This window comes from Equus przewalskii, chromosome 3 (assembly GCF_037783145.1).
Source record: "Equus przewalskii isolate Varuska chromosome 3, EquPr2, whole genome shotgun sequence".
Classification (NCBI taxonomy): domain Eukaryota; kingdom Metazoa; phylum Chordata; class Mammalia; order Perissodactyla; family Equidae; genus Equus; species Equus przewalskii.
The window spans coordinates 119145362-119169442 of NC_091833.1; the positions used below are offsets into that span (position 1 = coordinate 119145362).

At 51.7% G+C, this 24081-nt stretch overlaps 1 protein-coding gene across 3 annotated transcripts in view; it reads left to right on the top strand.

Moving 5' to 3' along the window:
- Window positions 1-16: 16 nt before the first annotated feature.
- Window positions 17-24081, top strand: part of GAK (cyclin G associated kinase) — a 60227-nt gene continuing 36162 nt past the window's right edge. The window contains exons 1-9 of one of the 3 annotated variants that reach the window (XM_070615269.1): window positions 17-291; window positions 9208-9269; window positions 10063-10122; window positions 10984-11098; window positions 13988-14130; window positions 17745-17870; window positions 21927-22016; window positions 23428-23563; window positions 23906-24018. In XM_070615269.1, the coding sequence (XP_070471370.1) occupies window positions 147-291; window positions 9208-9269; window positions 10063-10122; window positions 10984-11098; window positions 13988-14130; window positions 17745-17870; window positions 21927-22016; window positions 23428-23563; window positions 23906-24018 (990 nt within the window). In that variant the 5' untranslated portion in view covers window positions 17-146. Of the gene's footprint in view, window positions 292-9207; window positions 9270-10062; window positions 10123-10983; window positions 11099-11477; window positions 11632-13987; window positions 14131-17744; window positions 17871-21926; window positions 22017-23427; window positions 23564-23905; window positions 24019-24081 lie in introns of those variants that run through there. The other 2 variants (XM_070615271.1, XM_070615270.1) reach the window with 2 other exon arrangements.

Consider the following 24081-nt stretch of genomic DNA (forward strand, 5'->3'; position numbering starts at 1 on the left):
CGGCGTCCTTCCGGCCGCGACGAGCCCCGCGCGCCTGCGTCACGCCGGCAAGGCGGAAGCGGTGCTGTCTGGAGTCGGCGGTTGCCGAGCGGAGCGGACGCGGCCAGACCCGAGCTGCCGCGCCGCGCCCGCTGGGGGCCGCCGCCATGTCGCTGCTGCAGTCTGCGCTGGACTTCCTGGCGGGCCCGGGCTCCCTGGGCGGCGCTGCCGGCCGCGACCAGACTGACTTCGTGGGGCAGACGGTGGAGCTGGGGGAGCTGCGGCTGCGGGTGCGGCGGGTCCTGGCCGAGGGTGAGGCCGGGGCAGGGGTCAGCGGGGCCGGGGGTGAGGGGTCACCGCCGGGGGAGGGTCACGGCCCAGGGGGAGGGTCATGGGCCGGGGGGAGGGTCAGGCGGGTCCAGGGTTGGGCACTTCCTTGTCAGAGGCGTGGCGTCAGGCTGGGGCGAGGCCGTCTTAGCAGCAGGTGTGGGACTGACCTGCGGTCGGGGAGGAGTGTAGCCCTGGGAAGGAGGTGGTGGGCAGGTGGGCGGCTGGGTTCCGGGCCACGGTGGGGGCGGAGGCTGGGGGACCAGAAGGCTGGAGTCTGGGGGCGCCCAGTGCGGCGGGTGGGTGTAAGCCGTGGCCCTACCTTTCACAGCCGGGACCGATGTGAGGCGGTGGGCCTGGGCGGGGCCTCTGGGTGTCGCGCTGTCTCTTCTCCGTTCTCGGGAGCTTGAGCGTGGCTGATGCGCACCTTGTTGAGGGTGCTTGCGGTCTCCCCTCCTGGGGTGTTGGGGTAGGCAGAGCTGTGTTTCCTAACCCCGCGTCCTCCTCTTACCGCCCGAGCGTTCCCCTGTAGTTTGTGAGTCCGTGTGATTACGTCAAGCCGAGCCAACAGTTGGGACCTGTACAGAGCCTTGCGGGTTGGACTGGTCGGTCACGGAGGAATTTCCGGATCGATCTTTAGGCACCTTTGTTTCCGCATGCTACTTCTAGCTTCCTGAACGTCCTGTCCCTTCCTGACACGAAATTTATCACCAGCCTCGATGCAGTCCCATTCTCTCCTCTGTGTTTTCCTTACATTTTGTCCAGTAGTGCCCGCAGGAGTATGTCAGGGTTTTTCTAGCTGTCGTGCTTACCAGCTAAACAGTTGGTTTTGGGGCTAGTGCTGAAACAGAGTTGTATTCCCGCATTAACACCTGATGAAGGAGTGCACACAGTGAAAGACTATACCTATCTGTGGTTGCTCTCAGGGCTGCAGGTTCAGCCTGTCACTGCAGCCACCCCTCCTGCCATCTCTGCTCAATTTGGGGTGGGAAGCGGGCTGACTGTTCTGATGTCCTCGTTCCCAAAGGTCTGGGGGGATCTGGCCACAGCATCATCACACACTTTTTCTCCACAGTGGTCAAAAACAAACAGATTTGAGGTATGATTTGGTGAGAAAACCCCAGGCTCCTCTTTCAGAGGTGGGGGCCAGTGCCTCTACTGATATTCTGAAATGTGGTATTCTCTCACATCTGTTAGAATGAGAGTTCCCCCGGTGACTTCATTTATTCTGAAAATACCAGACAATTAGAAATTCATAGTGGACAGTCGGTGGCTTCTGCCTTGCAGAGCTTAAGACACATGCTCCGATGACCGAAGGATCAGCAGTACAGGGGGATCCTCGGGTGGGAAGGGCAGTGGGGAGCATTCCGAGGGGTGAGAATGCACCCCTGCCGGGTGCAGGGGCAGTGCCAGGAGCCAGGAGGGGTAGTTGCACATGGCAGGTGGGTCATGTAAAGAAGGAAGCTCATGCCGGTCGCTTAAGGCCTAGAATGAAGAACAAGGAAATGTGACCAGCCACTGTGGTTGTGCAAAAGGACCTGTCACCAGTGTGATTATGAGCTGTAGATTTCCTCCTTTTAAGCTTAATAGGTGACTCGCAGCCTCAAATCTCCTGAAGCCTCTTTCTGAACTGAAACAGTAAGAAATCTGTAGGAAGTATTTCACATAAGATCGCAACCTCAGAACATAGGCTGTGGGAATTCAGGCTGTCTTGTATAAATATGGAGAACGTCCCCAAACCTAAACCCAACTCTGCTTACCCTTCCCTCCCCAGCCGGCCAAATGCTGGCCCTGAGTTTCCTCTCTTAGAGCATCACACACGTGGCATTGTATGGTTTGTGCTCTCTGCCGGCCAGCTTTGTGTTTAGAAGTTGATTCCCTTAATGCTGCAGTTTGCGTATCTGCTTACCTGCTGATGGACATTTGGGTTTCCATTTTGGGCTACTTATGAGTAAAGTCACCAAGAGCATTTTTTTTGCAAGTTTTTCTGTGGACACGTTTTTTCCTTTCTTTCGGGAAAAATACCTGGGAGTGGAATTGCTGGCTTGAGTTGGACGTTAAGTTTAACTTTATGTGAAACAGCCAAGCCCTTTCCACCGCCGCCATGCCAGTTTACATTCCCAACAACAACACGAGAGTTCCTGTTCCTCCACACCCTCACCAGCATTTGTTGTCGTGTGTTGTTTTGACTCTATCTGTCCTGTGGGTGTGCAGTGCTGTCTCCTTGTGGTTGAACTGGCATCTCCCTGAGGATGCTGGGAGCACTTCTTCACCTGCTTATTAGCCAGTCATGTGTCTTTTTTGTGTGTGAAATGTCTGTTCAAGTCTTTTTTCCATTTTTTATTGGGCAGGAGTTGTAGGAGTTTCTTACTGTACTGGGTACAAATCCTGTGTTTATATAATACTCACGCATGAAGAGGAGTCAGTCACAGGTGGGGTCACTGTCTTTCTGAACTGCTGTCCCCATCAGGCTGCCCTGGGGAGCGAGGGCTCGGCCTGGGCCGTTGACGTGTCTGTGCCCGTTTCCTAGTTCCAGAGCGTATGCAGTAAGATGACTGTCAACAGCGTGTCCTAGGAGTGCCCGGCATGTTGTTCCTTGATGTGTCTTATACATTGGTGTCCTTATTTTTCTTTAAACTTTTGATTTTGAGATAGTTGTAGATTTACATGCAGTTGTCAGAAATGATGCAGAGAGATCCAGATTCACTTTGCCTGTTTCCCTAAAGGTAACAACTTGAAAAACTAGTCAGTGTCACAACCAGGATCGTGACATTGATACAGCAAGATGCAGATGTTTCCATCCCCAGAAGGATCCCTCATGTCTTTTCATCACCCTGCCTACCTCGTTAACCCCTAGAAAGCACTAATGTGTTTTCCATCTCTCTAATTTTGTCATGTGAAGAATGCTGTATAAATGGAATCATACATTGTGTAGCCTTTCGGAATTGGCTTTTTTTTCACTCAGCATGATTCTCTGGAGATCCACCCAGGTTGTGTCCATAATTTCGTTTTTGTGCTGAAGAGCATCCCATGGTGTAGATATACCATAGTTTGTTTAACCATTCCCCCACGGAAGGACATTCGGGTTGTTTCCAGATGTTTTTGGCTGCTAGAAGTAAAGCTGCTGTACACGTTGGTGTGCGGGTTTTTGGGTGAAGATAAGTCTTCGTTTCTCTGGGATGAGTGCCCAGGAGTGCAGGTGCTGGGTCATATGCTAGTTGCATATTTCATTTTTTAGAAAACTGCCAACCTGTTTTCTAGAGTGGCTGTGGCATTTTACGTTCCACCAGCCTTGGATGGTGTCTTAGTCAGCTCAGCTGCCATAACAAAATACCACAGACTGGGTGGCGTAGACAACAGAAATTTATTTTCTGAGTTCTGGAGGCTCAAAGTCCAAGCTCAAGATGCCAGCAGTGGAGGTTTTTGGCGAGGCCCCTCCCCTCAGCCAGCAGGTGCACCGTCTCTGTGAGGTGTGGAGAAAGCAGCGCTGGTGTCTCTTCCTCTCCTTCTAAGGACCCCACTGCTGTTGGAGCAGGCCTTCACTGACCTCCTTTAACTTCGATTACCTCCCTCCCGACCCAGTCACTTTGCAGGTAGGGCTTCAGCACATGATGTCAGGGCACATGGCTGAGTCTGTAACACAGCGGTCCGGCTGCTCTGCGTCCTCACCAGCGATCTGAATTTTGTTTTTATTTGGTCATTCTAACAGGGGTGTAGTGGCGGCCTGTGTGGCTTTAACTTGCATTTCCCTAAAGGCTGATAGTGTGCTTATTTCCATCCTCTTGGGTGGAATGTGTCTTTTGTCTACTTTTTTTTTTTTAAGATTTTATTTTTTTTTGCTTTTTCTCCCCAAAGCCCCCCAGTACATAGTTGTATAGTCTTCGTTGTGGGTCCTTCTGGTTGTGGCATGTGGGACGCTGCCTCAGCGTGGTTTGATGAGCAGTGCCATGTCTGCGCCCAGGATTCAAACCAATGAAACCCTGGGCCGCCTGCAGCGGAGCGCGCAAACTTAACCACTCGGCCACGGGGCCAGCCCCTTTTGTCTACTTTTTAATTGCATGTTTTTTGTTGTGTTTTGAGAGTTCTTGATATGTTCTAGATACAAGTCCTCTCAGATTTGTGGTTTGCAAGTATTTTATCTCAGTCTGCAGCTTGTCTTTTTGTCTTCTAAACGGGTCTTTTGCAGACCCAAAGCTTTTAACATTGGTGAGTCTGCCTTACCCACTTTTCCTTGAGTGAATCCTGCTTTTACCGTCACGTCTGGGAACTCTTTGGCTAGCTCCAGATCATGAGGATTTTTCTCCCGCATTTTTTCTAAGAGGTTGTTTTTTTCTTTTAAAGATTGGCACCTGAGCTAACAACTGTTGCCCATCTTTTTTGTTTCCCCTGCTTTTTGTCCCCAAATCCCTTCAGTACATAGTTGTATGTTTTAGTTGTGGGTTCTTCTGGTTGTAGCACATGGGATGCCACCTCACCGTGGCCTGACAAGTGGTGCCATGTCCCTGCTCAGGATCCGAACCAGCGAAACCCTGGGCCGCTGAAATGGAGTGTGTGAACTTAACCACTCGGCCATGGGGCCAGCCCCTGAGTCTCATGGTTTTACATTTGTGCACTCTGAGTTAATTATTGTATAAGGGGTAAAGTTTAGATCCGAGTTCTTCTTTTCTTCCTTTTACGTCCAAATGTCCAGGTGCTGCAGCACCTTTTGTTGAGAACGCCACCCTCCTCCATGGGGTTGCTTTTCATCTTTGTCAGAAATCATTTGGATGTATTTGTGTGGCTTGATTTCTGGGATTTTTTCTGTTTGTTCCATTGATCTGAGTCTCTCCCTGCACTAGTACCACACGGTCTTGATTACTGTAGCAATGTAAAGTTCTGACATCTAGTATTCTCTTCTTCAGGTAGGAACAATTTCAAAAATGCGGAAACAAACACCTGTTTCCCTACCATCCAGAATTAATAAATATTAGCTTTTTTTGTTTAATTTTTAAATTTTATTTCTTTATTTTTTTGGGGGGAAGATTAGCCCTGAGCTAACCTCTGCTGCCAATCCCCCTCTTTTTGCTGAGGAAGACTGGCCCTGAGCTATCATCCGTGTCCATCTTCCTCCACTTTATATGTTGGACGCCTGCCACAGCATGGGTGCCAAGTGGTGCCATGTCCGCACCCGGGATCCGAACTGGTGAACCCCAGGCCACTGAAGTGGAACGTGCGAACTTAACCGCTGAGCCACGAGGCCGGTCCTGTCTTTTTAAAAAAATATCATATTTGGCTCCAGACCTTTTTAAAAATTTTAATTAAACATCACGGAGATTGTTGAAGGCTCTGCTGGCCTGCTGCTCCCTGGCTGATTTCCCTCTCTCTCTTCAGGCATGCCTCACCACCACGAATTTAGTGCATGTGCTCCCTGTTCATCTCCACTTGCTCTGTGTGTGTGTGTCCACAGACAACACATAATGCTGCTTTGGGGTGTTAAATATAAGTGTTGTTGTGTTTCATATCTGAAAACTGCCTTTCACTTAGGATTGTGTGGTCAGGGTCTGTTCGTTTGATTGCCCACTCTGTGTCAGGCGCTCTTCCAGGTGCTGGTTGGTGATACCCATGTAAACAGCATAGGTGAAATTTCTGCCTCGCCCAAGCTTACAGTCTGGTGGGAGAGACAGTAAACAGGTGTCTGTGAGTGTGGGACGCAGTGTCAGGTATCAAGAAGTGTTAGGGACAAGAAGAAGCCCCTCAGAGAAGTCAGGGAGAGCAGAGCCTGAGCACAGGGAGCGAGGGAGTCGGGCCAGCGTCCAGAGTCGGGGTGCCCTGTGGGGCTGTGTGAGTGGGAAGGCCCTGGGCAGGAATGGGCTTGGTGTGTTTGAGGGAGAGCACTCATGTGACAGTGGCTGCAGCTGAGAGAGCTGGGGGCTGTCGAGAGGCCAGGAGGCGGCTCAGGAGGACTTGGCCTTGCTTAGGAGCCTCTGGTTCTGGAGTTTTTGGTAGAGTCCTTGGGATTGTCTGTCTTTGCAGTCATATCATCTGCGAACAAGAACAGTTTTAGTTCTTCCTTTCTGATCTTTGAGCTCATGGTTTATTTTTCTAGCTTTCTTGCACTGATTAGGATCTCCAGTAAAATGTACTACAGCACCGAGAGAGACATCCTTGCCTTGTTCTTGATCTTAAAGAAAGCTCCGTTAAGTTTCATGTTTGCAGTAGCTTTTTGTAGTCGCCATTTCTCAGATTGAAGAAGTTCCCTTCATTCCTAGTTTGCTGAGGGTTTTTTTTATTCTACTATTTTAAAAAATGACGAGTGGGTTTTGCACGTTGACAGATGCTTTGTGTGTGTCTGCTGAGGTGGCCTCCTTTCCCTGTTATGTTAATGTCGCATACCACAGTGGTTGCTTTTTCACGTTGAACCAACCTTTGCATTCCTGGGCAAATCCGACTTGGTTCTCATGTACTGTCCTTATTATATACTGCCAGAATCATTGCTGGTATTTTCCTGAGGGTTTTTCATATCTGTGTTGTTGAGTGATTTTGATGTGTAATTGTGTCTTTATTGTCTTCTCTGGCCTTAAAAAATAGGCCAGGAGCCATTTTCTCCTCCTGTATCTTAAGATTTTGTACAAGATTGTTGTGCTTTCTTCCTTAATTGCTCACTAGAATTCACCAGTAAAGCCATCTGTTTTCTATTTCTAGTTTCTATTTCATGGATTTTCATTTATTTCCTTTTATCTATTTTTTCATATGGATTTGTTTATTATTTAATTTTTCTAACAGCTGTGTTGAGATAAAAATGAGATACACAAACCACATATGTGTATATGTCAGAACACTTTAAATATGTATAGTCCATATACACCTATGTAACTGTCACTATAATCAAGTGGTGAACATATCCATCACCTCTAAATTTTCCTCCTTTCCCCTTACAATCCTTTTCTTCTCCTCCTCCTGTCTTCCACCCCTAGGTAACCCCTGGTCAGCTTTCTGTTACTGTAGATTAGTTTGTGTTTTCTGGAGTTTTCTATAACTGAAATCATGCGTATACACAGTTTTTTCCTGGCTTTTTCCCAGCATGGTTGCTTTGGGAGTCATCTGTGCTGCTGCACATTAGCAGTAGTTTCATCCTGTTGTTGAGTGGTGTTCTGTGGGGGGTATTGGTTTGTCCATTCACTGTTGGTGGCCATGTGGGTTGCTTCCAGTTTGGGCAGTTATACATAAAGCTGTTATGAACCTTCATGTACAAGTCTGTGTGTGGGTGTGTACCTTCACTTTTCCTGGGCAAATACCCCATAGTTTGATGACATGGCCATGGAGTCAGCATGTGTTCAACTTTTTAAGAAATTGCCAAACTGTTTTCCACAGTGGTTGTAGCACTCTGTGTTCCCACAGCAATGTATAAGGTTTCAGTGGCTTCACATCCTGATCAGCACCAGGTGTGGTCAGTTTTGGAAATTTTAGATGTTCAGGTAGACGCACGTTAGCATCCTTATGGTTTGAATTTGCCTTTTCTTAATGGATAATGATGCTGAACGTCTTCTCGTGCTTACTTGCCACCTGTAGATCTTTAATGACGTGTCTTTTCATATATTTTGCCCATTAGAAGTTTTGTTGTTGTTATTGAATTTTGGGTTTTCTTTATATTTTCTTGATAGAAGTCCTTTATCAGGTATGTGATTTGCAAAGTCCAGGTAGTGGCTTGTCTTTACATCCTCTCAACAATGTAATTCAAAAACCAGAAGTTCTTTACTTAATGAAGTCCATTTACCATGTTTTTCATTTATGGATCATACTTTTGTTCTTATGTCTAAGAACTCTCAGCCTAACCCAGGCTATGTCGAAATACGATTGATTTTTGTATGTTGCTCTTACATCCCACAACCTTCCTGAGCTCATTTATTAGTTATAGGAGCTTTCTTGGGGTCGGTTTCACAAGATGGTCTATACAATCATGTCTACAGAGGAAAACATTTTTACTTGTTCCTTTTCAATCTGGATGCCCTTTCTTTCTTTTTGTTTCCCGACTGCACTGCCCGGGACTCCCAGTATGACGCTGAAGCACAGTGGTAGAGCAGACATCCTTGCCTTGTCCCTTCTCTTGGGGGAAAGCGCTCAGTCTTCCCCCAGTGAATGTAATGTTCACCGTGGGTCTTTCATAGATGCTCTTTATCAGGCTGGGCAAGGTCCCTTCTATTCCTAGTTTGCTGAGAGTCTTTAATTGCATGGTTTAATTTTCCACTGTTGGAAGCTAGGAAAAGCTAAGCAAATTAAACCGAAAAACAACAGAATGACACTGATTTTCAAATGTTAAACCAGCTCTACCTAGTCACAATGTGTTATCCATTTTTATGTATTGCTTTGCTAACATTTTATTTTATTTAATTTATAAAAATTATTTATTTACATTTTATTTATTATATATATTGATTTGCTAACATTTTATTTTATTTAGAATTAAGAATTTGTTGAGAATTCTTTGTTCATGTTCATGTGTGATATTAGCCTGTACTTTTAGTGTCTTTTCCTTTTGGGGGCATCAGGGCAGTGCTGTCCCCTTTTTTCTAGATGTTGGTAGTTTGTCTTCTGTCAGTCTCTCTCACTCTCTCTTGCTCTCTGATCAAGCTGTCTAGAATTTATCAATTTCATTTTTTTATTTTCAGAGAACTGGCTTTGGTTTTGTTGATTTCCTCCATATTTTCCCTTCAGTGATCTCTGTTCCTATGGTTATTTCCTTCCTGCCTCTGAAGCAAGATATTTAAAAGGCAGTACTATATAAATTGGAGCCATTATTTTTGTGGAAAATAAATTATTAGCCACAAATCCAGTTTGTATTTTAGTTAATAAAATCATTTTTAAAGCTTAATGTTAAATAAAATCATAGCACTGAACTGATACATGTATTTTTCTAATTTTCAGGAGGGTTTGCATTTGTATATGAAGCTCAAGATCTGGGAAGTGGCAGAGAGTATGCATTAAAGGTAATAAAGGATGACAACATTTTTATGGGGGCTTTTGGTTTCTTTTAAAGGGAATCTCTAAGTGATGGTGTTTTTAGAGGTTTGTCCCTGTTATTTAGTTTACGTTTCTTTGTTACAGTCTGTGTCTGTTTGTCCTATTTGTTTCTTCTGATGGTAAAGCCATCAGCAGTTTTAGAGGACTTTAAAGCTGTGGTTTCCAACTTTAGGGTGAGAACTCGGCGGGCTGCCTGGGGGAGAGACGTGTTCACCTCACAGTACCCAAACTGCCAGCATAGGGGTTCCACAAACGCCAGGAGTTTAAAAGCCTCTCGTGTAAATATGTGTCCACAGCGTATCTATAAGTCGGGGTCACAGAGGGTCAGTGGGGGGACGTCTGGACCACCTTGGGTGCTGGGTGGCCCCTTGTGGTTTAGTCCTGAGACATGGCAGACGGCCCGGCCGTGGCCGCGGGGTGCGGTGGACCTGTTCCTGGTGTGCAGCTCAGCTAGAAGGGAAGCACACTCACTTTGGCTTTGGGGATCAGAATGTGCACCCACATCTCTGCCAGTGTCTTCTCTCATTTTACTCTAGCCTATTTGGAGAAAAGGCTCCTATTTTTTAGTTTTTCTTGTGTCCTTGGATGATAAAGGACCATTTTCAAGGCTCTTTAACCTTCTGTCAAGTTTTTACACAGGTCAGATATTAAAATACAGTTAAGCAGGTCAAGCTCTTAGATGCATGCATTTTTCTTTTGGACTTGGAGTAGAAGGATCAACAGTCTTTAATCTTTTTTGTATGTTATTTCCCAATACAGAGACTATTGTCCAATGAAGAGGAAAAGAACAGAGCCATCATTCAGGAAGTTTGTTTCATGGTATCCTTTTCCCGGGACTCAGAGCCAGTGCCCTCACCTAGGGAGATCTGCGTCAAGCTGTGGTTCCAGCTGCCACAAGGCCACTCACATGTCCTTTTTGATGTGTTCAAATTGGCCTGGACTTACCTGTAGAGTGTTGCTAGTGAAAAGGAGTTTTCTTCCGTGTCCTTCACTCCCAGGGAGATAGCAGGAGCTTTTGGGGTGGGGCTGTTGTTCCTCCCAGGTCTCCATGCCCTGGGCTGGACCAGTGCCTGCTCCCCGCCCCGTCTTCCCCTTCACGAGCTGGCGCAGCCCACATCCTTGCAGGGCCCCTCGCCAGGCCTGGTTCCAGTGGGCCTCAGTGGCGCTTCTCATCTGCTGCCCTAGCCAGCCACTCACCCTGCCCAGAACTCCCAGCCACGGGTCCTGCACAGATGGTGTGTTGGGGGCTTTTCTTTCTTGCTCTCCACTGTGGCACCCGTTCTCCCCGAGCTGGGCTCTTGCCCTTTGCTGTCCGAATCTATTCTCTTTTGTCTCTCGAAGCTCTGCCCACTGTGAGCCTGCTGGCACCTAAGCCTGAGGGTACTCACCTTGCTGAGGCTCAGGTGGACCTGTTCACTCCTCACAGCCTCTCACATGCCACACTGCACCCTCTGCCTGCTGTCCTGCCTGGCTTATGGCCAGCCTGGTGGTGGTCTCCATCCTCACCTCCCCTCCCCTGCCCCCCTTCGACCTGCTCCCCCCCCCCATTGTTCTGCTCTGATGCACTGAGATCCCAAGGTAGTTTGATTCGGTGGTATGACTTTAGTGTCTTAATATCACATATGTATTTGTTTTTAAATGTGCACGCTTACGCATTCTCCTTTAACAAGATACCTGCAGAAAAAGCTTTCTGGCCATCCCAATATTGTCCAGTTTTGTTCTGCAGCTTCAATAGGAAAAGAAGAGTCGGACACTGGGCAGGCCGAGTTCCTGCTGCTCACCGAGCTCTGCAGAGGTGAAGCTCCTTTGGAGTTGGGGCCGTGGCTGTCTCACGTCTGAGCAGTCGTGAAGTATTCCCACCATCTTCTCTCCTGGGAAACGCGTTGGTTGTAATGGGAAGAGAGGGGCTGTCTGTCAGGCGAGGCTGGAGAGGTGGACTTGTGTGAGCCAGGCAACTGCCTTGGCCTCTGAGGGCACATGAGCTACTCAGGGTCACTCACAGTGTCTGTGTTCTTGCTGCAGAAGGAAGGAAGATTCCTTAGTCCATTGACAGGACTAGGGGGAGCTGCCTTCCAGAGAGTTCTAGAGGCAGAGTAGTCTGCATGAATGACCTTGGATGGTGCCCAGGGAGTGGAGGGGTCACACGTTGGTGCCTGGTTCCCGAGGCAAAGCTCAGTCTCTGTCTGCAGTGAAAGTAAGACCTGCCCCGTGGAGGCTTGGGGCATGTCCACACGCTGAACGTCTGCCCCATGCTTGGCACCGCTGTGGGCGACAGCAGTGAGCGAGGTAGAGAGCCTGCCCTCCTCCTGGAGTTCACTGTCTTCATAGGTAAGGCCAGATGGCTGGACTGTTAGAGAGAAAGGAGTGGGGACAGGACTTGCACAGCCCAGTGGGTGCAGAGACCTGGCCAGGAGGACTCAGAGCCACTGGATGTCGTCAGCAGAGTGTGCTTGTCCGTTGGTCCCCAGCAGTGTGTGTGGGGAGAGAGGAGCAGAGAAGACTGAGGCAGGCGACTCCCTGGGAGGGGTGCACCCCGAGCAGCTGGGCCAGTGAGCCCACAGACACGCTCCTCTGGGGGTCACTGCCGCCAGTGAGGAGCTGTCGTGGAGGGAGAGGTTGGGGACAGTGAGCTCAAGCACCCTGGGAGTAATCACACCGTAAAGAGGAGCAGAAAATGCTTACAGGGAGGGAGGGAGCGAGGGAGGGAGGTTGCAGTGCACCAGGGTGACAGACTGTCGTGGGGCGGGGTCTCCAATGGCGTGTGGAAGCCCTGGGCTCCCTGCGGGAGTGGGGTTGGGCACTGGGTGGGGCGTGGGGCGTACTCACTGCTCCTCCTCAGCCAGAGGTGAGGCCATGTAGGGGCCAGTTACCCAGCTCAGGTCTGGTGCTGCCATTCTTCCACGTAGTGGGTGTTTACTCTTATCGTTCTCAATTACAAAAGGACACATGAGTGTTGAAAAAACAGCAGTGTGTAGGTGCTTTTAAAACGAGTTTTCACAAAACATGCTTTTCTCTAGAAATGCTTGTTCCCTGGGCGTCTCTGTGTGTCGATGTGCTCACCTGTTCCTGCTTAAAGGCTCATGGTAGTCCGCAGATTGCCACCACGAGGTCCATCATCAGCACCCCCTCGTGACGTGTACCTCTTCTCCACCATGAGTGTTGGTGCACAGCCCTGCCCTGTGTCTGGTGTGAGCCTGGTAGAGGTGGCCCTGGGGGGCTGGGTCACCAAAGCAGAGACTACAGTGGGCAGGGCTCAGCGGGCCAGAACATGCAGGTCCAGAGCTGTGAATTCCCACTGTGTTAAACGTCGCAGAGGCAATGCGGTTACGTAAAAAACCCAAATGTCTTGGAGGTGTCGGGAGTCCATGTTGTCACCCCAAGCCATACGCCACCTTGAGAGCAGTTAGAATCTGCGACACGCTTACCAATAGTGTCTCTTGGCACTGCTGTGTGCAGGCACAGGGGTTCAGTGACTCATGCAGACAAAACAGATAGACTACAACCAGAGTCCAGAGTCAGCAGTCAGGTAGTTCCAAATGTTGGGGAGAAATGAGGCCAGGGAAAGGGGGTGCACATTAAATGGATTGAGCAGAGGTGGCTTCCTGGACCCTGATGTGTGAGCCAGGAGCTGAGGTAGGTGAAGGAGGGGCCCTCCCAGCCCAAGGAGCAGCATGTGCAAAGGTCCTAAGCCAGGGACAGAAAGGAGGCGTGTGGCTGGTGGCGGGGGCGGGGGGGTGAGCCTGGGGGGCACAGCAGGAGTAGTGAGTGCCAATCATGGGGCCTGTAGGTATGCTAACGACTTTGGTTCTGCATCGAGTTGGAGGGTGTGTGGAGCGCAGGAGCTCAGGGAGCCTGGGGCCTGGATCAGGCAGGGGGCAGTGTGGGGCCAAGGAGAGGGTGGGCTCTTGGAAGAGCTCGTGGCAGCACCATGCTTCACGATGACCAGGGTCAGAAGGGGTTGGGGGTACCAGGGTGTGGAGTGTGGCTACCTGGTGCTCAAGGCCTGAAAGTGGCTGTCCCTGGTGGACAACATGCGGTCATGGAGGAGCCAGTTGGTCCCCACCAGAGGGTCCTGGCTTCACTGGTCTGGGCCGGGGCCAGTCACAGAAGGACTGAGGTCCCTGGGCTCCAGAGGCCATGACATGGGGAGAGAGGCCCCAGAGCCTTGCTGTCCACGCCTGTGCTCCCAGCACACATTCCATCCCACGTGCGGTCTGGGCGTTCAGTGTGGAGTGTGCGGTTCCTGAGATTAGCTGTGTGTCACCTAGGGACACGCCGCCGTGGTTCCCTGGAGAGGTTGAAAGGTGTGCATGTCTGGGGTTTCTCCTGTAGCTCTGCCTCAGCCTGGCTCTGAGTGGTGAGGGGCTGGGGTGCCTTTCTTGACGACGGCCTTGCGTGTGTGCGCGGTGCAGGCCGAGCTCTGCGGGGCGCTCTGTAGCTGGAGTGCATCCCCGTGGTGATCACCCTACACTGCACTCCCCTCTGGGCGGGTTCTGGAGGTGTCGCTTCCTCCTCGAGGGGCTGCACGATGTAAGGCCTTGCCCCGTGCCTGCTGTGGAGAGACGGTGCCGTCCCCTGTGCTGGGCTCAGAGGGGCAGCAGGCGAGGCCGTGCGGCTGAGCTGGCCTGGGGTGGGTCTAGCATTTGTGGCTCCGAGGTGATGTGAATTTAATTGTTTCTTTTAGGACAGCTGGTGGAGTTTTTAAAGAAAGTTGAGTCTAAAGGTCCGCTCTCATGCGACACCATCCTGAAGATCTTCTATCAGACGTGCAGGGCGGTGCAGCACATGCACAGGCAGAAGCCACCCATCGTCCACAGAGACCTCAAGGTGCGCCTGCCCCCACTCACCTCCGCCTCCGGTCAGGGCGTCGGCGCTCCTGAGCAGTGAGCTGTGTGATGGCCTTACCACAGAGGTCGGAGAAGACCCACGTAGGAGTGTCTTAACATGGAAGTGGATTCCTCAGGGTTCCCGCCGTCTCCTGTGGTCAGGCTGTTGCCTCTCCCTGCATGGGGTGCCTGCAGGGGTGCCACCCTGGCACCCCACCCTACCGCCCTCCTGGCTCTGGGGGTTCTCAGTCTATAGTGCTCCTTTCCTTCCACCTTGTGGACCCGGGAGGAAAGCAACTGCTCCTCTGGGTCACTCTTGGTGCTGCACAGGTGTGGCAGTTGCTCGCTGGGGACTCTGCCGGGGGCCCAGAGCCACCCACTGCTGCCTGCATCCCTCAGGGGCGCATCCCACTGTGAGCAGTGCTGCGGAGGTGCTGGTGCACAGCAAGGCCTTCTGGGTTGGCTGTGCCATGGCAGCAAGGCCTTCCCCTGCAGTCCCTCTGGCCGACCGCACTTGGAGCTGCCCGTATCTGCATTGGGGGTGGTGGGCAGTGCCCCTCAGCAGTGCCCTTGCTGTTTCCTGATTGTAGCGAGGCTGGGTGTTTCTGCCCTGGTGTCATGGAGTCATTCCTGCTGCATTCTTCAGTTAACTCACTCTTTGTTTTTTGCCTGCTTTCTGTTTTTTTGTCTGTTGGATTATTCTTAATTGATTAGAGCTCCTCTTCTATTCTTACGACAGTCTTTTTAAAGTTATATGTGTTGCAAATGCCTTTCCTGGGTTATGGCCAAGTTTTTATTCCCTCATTGTGTCTCTGAGAAGCCCAAGACTTTGTGAAAAGTTATGCAGCATCCATGAAGGTGGTGCCCCTGCTCTGACCGTGTCTCGGGGTAGCAGCAGCCCCCCGTCCTAGTGGCTGGCACAGGTGGTTTTTGCTGAAGAATTTCAAAGCAGACCCCAGACCTCATGCCCTTTCACTCCCAGAGTCTTCTGTAAACCACTCTGGGAAAATAAAGATGTTTTCTTATATGACTGAAACACCATTATTGCCTCAGCAAAATTTAAAAATCCTTCAGTATTATCTCACATCCAGTGTGTGGCCAGCTTTCCCCAGTTTTCCCCAAGTGTGATGGCCCTTAAACCCTACTGATTTGGAGCAGCGCCCTCCCCTGGATGGGGCAGGGCAGCTATGGTTCCCCCTCTCGGGTTCAGCCCACGCCACCCTCCGGGGGTGGGGGGGCTCCTCCCTGGATGCCCTAAGAAGTGGGGAGGCACTAACATCTTGTCTGTGGGGGCGGTGTCCTCTGTCAGATTTGAACCTTGGTGAGCTTGATCTTTTTCCTTTGTCCCCTGAACCTGAGAGGCCTGGTTTCAGGCGAGCTGTTGGCAGGCTCCTCTACTACAGAATCCTGTGGGGTTAGGAACCACCTCCCTGGACGCTGAGCCTGCAGAGCTATGAGGGGCGTGTTGGGGAGGACATGGGCAGCTGTGGTCCTGTGATGGAAGGCCCTTCTCTGCCGCTGGTGACTGGTGGGTTTTACTTCTGGTTTACGTGTCAGGCATGTGTGTATGCGTTGTAGTGTTTTTAAGGCAAGTCAAAAACTAGAAGGACAAAATGAGTAAAGAAGCAGTATTTGTGAGCTTGGTGTGGATTTGACATCCTTGTCTTCTAAGAGCCCCGTGTGTGCCAGGGGACTATGGCAGCCGGCCCAGCACTTGGCCTCCATCCAGGTGTTCCCCTTGGTCTGTCCACAGGTGTCCTCGAGTAGTACTTTGTGGAGGGGCAGGCAGGATACAGGGGACAGCGGAGGCCATGGGGGCGTGTGGTCCTACTTGGGCTGTCCCGCTCCTCGTTCCTATCTGTGTGTCTGGCGTTTGGCTCAGTGTTAGTATTTTAAGGTTTGTCCGTCTTGTGTGGCCCACGCTTAGTGGAGCGAGTGTTGTAGGAGCACACTACATGTGGTTGATCCCTGCTTCTTGTGTTTGTGGCCAGCAGTGCTGCTCTGGGCCTCTGGACGTCCTTGTCCCCTGCTCTGGTCCTCGGACGCTTGCGTGCTCCATAGGACGTTAGAGAGTGTGTGTGTCTTTGCTGGGACTGTTCCCCCAGCAGCACATGGTGGTCCCTGTGTCCACGCCCTGTGGGCCCTCGGTGTTGGCAGACGTTTAATCGTGGGAGGTGGTATGGATGCATGTGTGTGGTTGGAGCTGCACTTTCCTCTTGTTAATGTAGTTGACCGTCGTCGTGTTTGTGGGAGCTTGGATTTCCTGCTCGGGATGTCCCTCTACAGCCTTTGCCTGGTTTTCCACCGCGTCATCTTTTCTTTCTTGTAGATGTGCTGTGCGGGTTGTGCGTGGCGAGCGTTTCTCCTCCGTGGCTTGTGTTTTCACTCGTGGTTCGTGTCTTTGATGAGGATGCCCTCTCTTTTCAGTGGAGTGTCTGTCAGCCGTCATCACGTCTGTGCTCCTGTCCTTTTGAGGACTCGTCACCCTCCGGCACGTTGTCCTGGAAGACGTGTGGTTGCCTTTGCGCTGGGGCAGGTCTTCCCCGTGGGGCCTTCTCTCTCCTCTCCCAGCTCTTGGGCTGCATGGCTGTCCTGTGCCTGCATCTGTGGCGCCACCTTGCCATGGGCATGGTGCTCGCCGGACCGTCCATTGCACCGTTGGTCGGTCCGGTGCCCCTCTGCCTCACTTGCCGGAGCTTCACAGTGTGGCTTGAATTTGGTTCTCAGGATCAGGGGCTCTTTTTGGCTCTTTTTGTCTCCACTAAATTTTTGATTCAGTTTTTCAGATTTAACCCAAAAAACTTTTGGGAATTTGATTGGACTTGCCTTGACTCTCCCTAGAGCAAGGATCAACAGGCTTTTTCTGTACAGGGCCAGACTTTAAACATTTTAGGCTTTTGGGCCATGCAGGCTCTGCCAGCTCTGCCGGGTGGCACGGAAGCAGCCATGGCCAGGAAGGCTGCCTGTGGACCTGTGTCATGAAGTATTGGCCTGTTTTGCTTTTTCCCAACCGCTGATGAGCACAGATGCTGCTCTTAGCCTGTGGGCCCTACAGAAGCCGGCAGGGGCTGGAGCGGTAGAGCGTGGACCCACACTGGAGGGATTGGGGCAGATTTGTGCCCTTTGTGTTAGGAGTGTGGTCTAGTTCCCTGTTTATTTTGGATTTTAAAAATTTTTCTCAGTTACATGCAGTTTCCTGAGTAGGAGGTCTTTTGTATATCTTTTGTTAGATTTCTTCCTAGGTTCTTGATCTGTTTGATAATTTCCAAGTGGTACGTTAATTTTTTTCATCTTCTAAGTGACATTTCTGAAGGCTTTCCTTGTATATCCCACATTATTATGGAGTTCTCTTTGACTGAATCATTCTTCCTTTTATTTTCTTAATTACCCATTTTTAAAGGTACCTGTACTGATTCTGGTCAGAAAGAAGTTAGACACTGCCTTTTTCCCCTGGCTGGAGGAGGGCCCTTGCTGCCCTTGCTGTGGCCCATCCTGCCCCTTGGGCTGCTCCCTGCCCAGCGGCCTTCCCGCCTGCGCTCACTCCCACTATGCTGTGCGGATCCCACAGCCCCCCACCCCCCCAGCTTGTGAGGACTGTCTTCTGGCATTTTGCAGGTTGAAAACTTGCTGCTTAGCAACCAGGGGACCATTAAGCTGTGTGACTTCGGCAGTGCCACGACCACATTGCACTACCCGGACTACAGCTGGAGTGCCCAGAAGCGGGCCCTGGTGGAGGACGAGGTGAGAAGTGGGACCTGGCCGCCGCATGCTGTATGCTCTCTTGGTCAAGCTCCTCAGCCGCTGGTACTCTGGGGCTGTGTGATGTGTCCCGTGAGCCCAGGCCAGCCACTGATGCCCACTCCTTGGGTCACTCGTGAGGCCAGCTCTGCTCCTGGAGCCAGTTGTCTTGTCAGACTGCCCTTGCAGCTCATTTGTGGGCAGGAAATAGCAGGTTGGAATGTCGCCTTGTGTGTCCATCACTCACCTTGTCCCAAACCTGCCTCTGAGTGTGTTAAAGCACTTTTTTTATTGCATTTTTTTAGGGTGGAAAAAACACATAAAATTTACCATTTTAACCATTTTTGAGTGTACAGTTCAGTGGCACTGAGCACACGCACATTGTGCAACTGTCACCACCATCCATCTCCAGAAATTTTTCATCATTCCAAATATGACTGTTTTGGTTTTTTTTTTAAATCACTTAAAAACATACCCTCAAGGGAGATTGGACGGCTCCAGAGGGAGACTGAGAGTGCGCTCTGGGCATGAGCAGACCACACCCACGTGTGACTGCTGGCCTTGAGGGAGGGGCCCTGCCTGGAAAGCCATGGAGCCACAGGCTCACAAAGGGGACCTGGGTCATGAAATAGTAGTCTCCTTTTGGTTTTTTCCCAACCCCTTAAAAACATGGAAGTGTGTGCTTTTCTACCCGTCACTTAGCCTTGAATAAACAGCTGCAGAAACCGCAAACAAGCAAAACCACATGAGATGGAAAAACAGCAAGGAAGGAAGGGTGGGTGGGTCCTGGCACTGAAGGCTGTAGAGGGCGAGTGCTGAGGGATGACGTGCTGTACAGAGGGGGAAGCCGGGATGGCCCTGTCGGAAGCTTGCACGGAGGTCAGGTTGGCACTGAGCACTTGCCCCCTCTTCAGGCGTCTGTGGACATCTATCTGCGTCGCACTCCAGACCAGAGGGAGGCACAGACCCCCTCCCCCATTGGCGCACAGCCATCCCTGACCCACTGCCTGTCCCCTGTGGCAGATGACATTCGTCCAGGGAAGGCTCTGTCCTCCCCACGAGCCCCATTAGTAAATTGGAGATGTGTGCCAGGTTGTCCCAAACCCAGTGAGTTCTCACTTTTACATCAGAGCATTTATCAGTCATTCCCAGGAAAGTGCCACCCATATTAGTGCTCCAAACCGAGCTTCTCTCCAAGTCGGCTGGCATAGCTTAGTGGTGTTGGAAGTGTGGCCATGGAGCAGAGGCTGGATTGGAGCACGGGAAGGAGCCTTGGTCCTTGCCAGGCCGCTGGTTTGTGTAGTTTTCTCACCACTTCCTGGGGCTCTGAGTCGTGTCCCCCTTGAGTAGTTTGAGCAGGCCCAGTTGTGCAGCTGTCCCCGCAGTCAGGTGCACAAGGCTTTGCGTTGTGGTCGATTCGCTTTTCCAGTCAGGGTGCAGTCCGCTTATCCTGTGGGGTGCGTGAGGACGGCCTGCCTCTCCCAGCCTTGCTGTTGCCCGGCAGTCCACCATGCAGCTGTAGCGGGAGTCCCTCACCTGTTGATTATTCACAAGGACTCAGTGCCCCTGTTCTCGTGGTTCATCATTCAGTATGTCAGGAATTATTTTGGTACTAAAGTGGCCCAGATGTGCTTCACGCTGGCTCCTGTATTCTTTGGCACACTCTCATCATTTTGGAGTACTTGTCCACTTTCTGGAACAGCAGGATGTACATGCCCTCTGTGGCCCCAGCATTGGCTGTTCCTCAGAGGAGACCAAGCTCTGGGCGCAGTAGTGTGCATCTGCCCTAGTGTCTGCATTTTCTGCAGACTGCACATACAGCCACATGCCTGCACAGTAGTGCACACGTACACGAATATCTACACATACATCCTTCTGTTAGAGGTCACGCATCCACGCTGACCCCTCCTCCAATCTGTCCCACAAGCTTCTCGCCCACATCTGCGTGTCCCTCTTTCTCAGCAACAGCCTGGCCCCAGCAGCATCAGTGCGTGCGTCCACCCCATTGGTCCTGCGCACATTCAGGAGTCCTAGGGTTACTAGAAAAGACAAATCTGAAAGGAATTCAGGATTTACTTGTAGTTCTTCTCCCAACCCCGCTGCCACCCAGACCAAGGACATGCTGTCGGCGGCTGTGCTGAGGAGTTCCTGGATCTGTTACCTCTCCTGCAGAGGGTTTTGTTACTCACTTGAAATAACAGGCGCACCTTGGAGATGGTGCAGGCTCGGTTCCTCACCACGACAGTAAAGCAGGTATCACAGTGAGATGAGTCCACAGTTTGTGGTTTCCTAGTGCATATAGAAGTTACGTTTACACTATCCTGTAGTCTAATAAGTGTGCAATAGCATTATGTCTGTAAAATGACATATATACCTTTACTAAACAGTACTTCATTGCTAGAATAAATGTGACACAGAGACACAAAGTGAGCAGATGCTGCTGGAAAAATGGCTCCAGTAGACTTGCTTGATTCAGGGCTGCCACAGACCTTCAATTTGGGAAACTGTGACATCTGCAGAACACAGTAAAACAGGGTGTGTTTGTACGTTTGGGTTTATCTTTTATTGTTTTGTCTTGTTTTTGAATTGACATTTACTTTTTGAGCAGTTCCAAGTTTACCGAGACTTGAGCTGAAGGCTGAGCCCCCACATCGCTGTGCCCCTCCGTCTCGCGTCCCCCAGGTCCCACCGCACGGTTCCTGCTTGTCTCTTGAGTCTCTTTCTCCAGAGACGAGCAGAGGGGTGTGTATTCCCCACTCCCTGTCTCTATGTTGTGCCCTTTCTCTTGGCTCCTGTTGACTCTTGTCACTGCAGACATCTCCTGAGTCGGTCCACAGGTGTTCACTGCAGTCGTTTTAGTTTCCTTCGTGACCACGTTGTAGTCTGTTGTGTGCAGCCCAGTGTCTCTAGCCAGTACCTTCTGCTCATGGTCAGGTGTGTGCCATGTCTTGCACAGACAGCAGCATGACAGACTGCCCTGTGCTGAGTAGCCTGTATGTGTGTCCTCATGTTGTCAGGTACAATCCTAGAAGTGCTGTTGCTGGGTTGAAGGGTCCATGCCACAGAAGTTTATCAGACACACACCAGTGCGGAACAGTCAGCATGCAACCTGGAGATTCTTCCCGTGTGGATGCCCCTATCGCCACCTCTGGGCCATGTGGTGCCCTGGCCTCCCTCCCTCCCAGTGCTCTGGGCAAATGCTACCTAGCTGAGCACTGCCATGTGGTTTTGCGAGGGCCTGCTCAAGGCCCCTGCCCGCTTTTGATGGGGTCTCGGGAGTCCCCAAGGACTTGCAGGAGTTACTGGCCTGTCTGCTCATGAGCCCTCGGTTGGTGCGGGGTCTCATGCGTGTGCTTGCCTGGCCTGTGGCTGACCTCTTCAGGGTGCTTGCTTGTGCAGAGCAGGCCTTCAGGCAGAGAGAGTTGATCACGCTCCCTGTCCTCCGAGGTCGGGCACTGTTTGTTCACTGTCCCCCTGAACACGCGGCCTGGGGTCAGCATTTGTGTGTTTGCCGTACCTTGAGACACACTTTCCCCGTGCCACATCCACTGGCTGCTCGTCTATCACATCCTGCCCTCTTGCGTGGTCTCAGGGCCCTCACGAAGGACTTGACCCAACAGGTAATGTTGGCTTAGTCTTCTCTCCTGTCACAGAAGTTTTTTTGTCTGCAAGGATTCGTCAGGAAGCTTCTTTAGGTCAGCACTTCCTTTCACGCACGCAGGTGGCTTGTGTGCGCCACTCCCACTAGGTTTCCCATTAGCGAGGCCCACTTCTCCTGGTGAAAGGGCCAGGATGCTGTGGTGCATCCTGTAGCGTGACTGCTTCAGCAAACACTGGAGGCCATAAGAGGTGGACGAGACAGTGACTCTGGAGATGGGTGGCAGTGGGGGTCAGGATGGAGGGGAGCAGCCTAAGATCTTTGTGGAACACAGCGAGACATAAATGAGCACCGTCATAGATGTCCTGCAGTATATTTTGGAAAGTTGCAGGGCATCAATACAAAATAAAAAGTGCTGCTTGCATGTAACTTGTCCTGTGAAATGTGTGTCTTTTCTTCAGATCACCAGGAACACAACACCCATGTACAGGACGCCAGAAATTGTGGACTTGTACTCGAACTTCCCGATCAGCGAGAAGCAGGACATCTGGGTGAGGCCACATTGCCCTGGTGCCAGGCAGCCCTGCCTCATGGGCCCTCGGGCACAGGTTCCAGCTGCTGTGGCTCAGGGAGCCACGTTCCCCCTTCTTTGTTCTTTTTCCTTTAATTTTTTCTTTGTTTTCTGAGGGGGCAGTGGGTATCTCAGAGTGAGGGCTGGCGTCTGACACTCGGGGTGGGGTGGGGGGGGTCTCAGAGTGAGGGCTGGCATCTGATACTCGGGGCAGGGTGGGGGGGATCTCAGAGTGAGGGCTGGAGTCTGACACTCGGGGTTGGAGGGCATCTCAGAGTGAGGGGTTGGAGGGGTCTCAGGGTGAGGGCTGGGCTAGACGCCCAGGTGACCTTCCTCCTTTGCCTCTCCGAAACCTTGCCGCATTGACAGAGGGCAGTCCCTGTGTGAGGTGAGCGTCGTGCCTGGCTGTGCTCCTTCTGGGGTCTGCTGACCCTTCATTTAGCCCTGGGGTGTGGAGCTTGGGGAGTGCAGTGCCGGTGGCAGAGTGCTGCCCCTGCCCACTCCGAGGCATCCTTCAGCCTCCCTGGCCTCTCTGAGGGCAGGGACAGTGACACCTCAGCGTCAGAACACTCTGAGCCCCTGCACCTCCAGGCTCTTGGTCTAGGCTGTCAGGCCCGCGTCCAGTGCTGACCCTGCTGTGGACGTGAATCTCTGTTGGTAGGACCTGCACGCCAGAGCCTGTCTCAGTAATGGAGGCAACACCGGTGCTGTCCCACACTGCATCTCCCCTTTGCAAATCTCAGTCGACCCCAAGTGGGTGCCCTCAGCACATCCCAGCCCAAGAACATGCATGCACATGCACCCATGTGGGAGTTTAAAAGGTGAACCTGAAATTACATGCTCAGGTGTTGGCGGGAGGTCGTCAAGGTTCTCGCGTCTTGTTCCCATGGGTGGATGCTATGGCGGAATAGGCAGTGAGGAGAGGCCAGCCTTTGGTTTGGGGCCAGCTCTGTGGAAGCCTCAACTGGCCGTGGATTGGGTTCCTGCTTTGGTGGTCGTCTTATGCTTCTGCTGTCACTGAACAACATGGAGGTGGTGTCTTCCTCCACAGCCGCCCTGTCCTGGAGGGTGAGGCAGGCCCCAGCCACAGAGCCCTGATGCACAATGTAGAACTTTTCATTTTGAAGAACATTTTACCAGAAAATAAGAGATTGGAGTTCTTTACTACTCTGATCTCAGTAGTCCTCTGTGTCTCATGAGGGTGGAAGAGTGGGCTGGACATGAAGGGAGCACAGGGCGTGCTGTGGCCCCCTGTGCATGACTCAGACCAGGGTGTGGCCCAGCCACAGGCTCTGCCTGGACTGTGCCCTTGAGGATCCCTGTGTGGGGCAGCCCGGCCACTCCTCCGCCCTCCGCCCCCTCCATCCTGCCCCCACCTCTCCTTCCCGCAGGCTCTGGGCTGCATCTTGTACCTGCTGTGCTTTGGGCAGCACCCTTTTGAAGATGGGGCAAAACTTCGAATAGTCAACGGGAAGTACTCAATCCCTCCTAACGACACCCGCTACTCCGTGTTCCACGGCCTCATCCGTAAGTCCCCTGTGCAGGGACCACAGCATGCTGTCCCATCTGGGGTGGTGCTGCCTCCTGCCTGGCCCCTTGCGTGGCAGCCTCCCTGGTGTGGGCTTTCCCGTGGGGCCCCCAGCGGAGCAGCGCCCGTGAACTTACGGTGCTCTGACCACAGTGCTCTGAGTGGTTGCTTTTGATGACTTTGTTCCATTTTATTGTTGCTCTTTGTGTCTTCATTTTCTCACTTGCTTCTAAAATTAGTAATATAAGTAAAACAGAGGGCCTCAAGGGTCTGTCACCCCGGTGAGAGCAGGGCAGGCTGTCCGCTGGGCCCTGGGATGACACACATTGCCTCTGCTGTAGGCGCCATGCTGAAGGTCAACCCAGAGGAGCGGCTGTCCATCACGGAGCTGGTGAACCAGCTCCAGGAAATTGCAGCGGCCAGGAACGTGAACCCAAAGTCACCCATCACCGAGGTAGGGCCCCTCCAGGTGTTGCTTGTGGTCACACGGTCTTGGCATTGTGCCGAGGCCCCCATC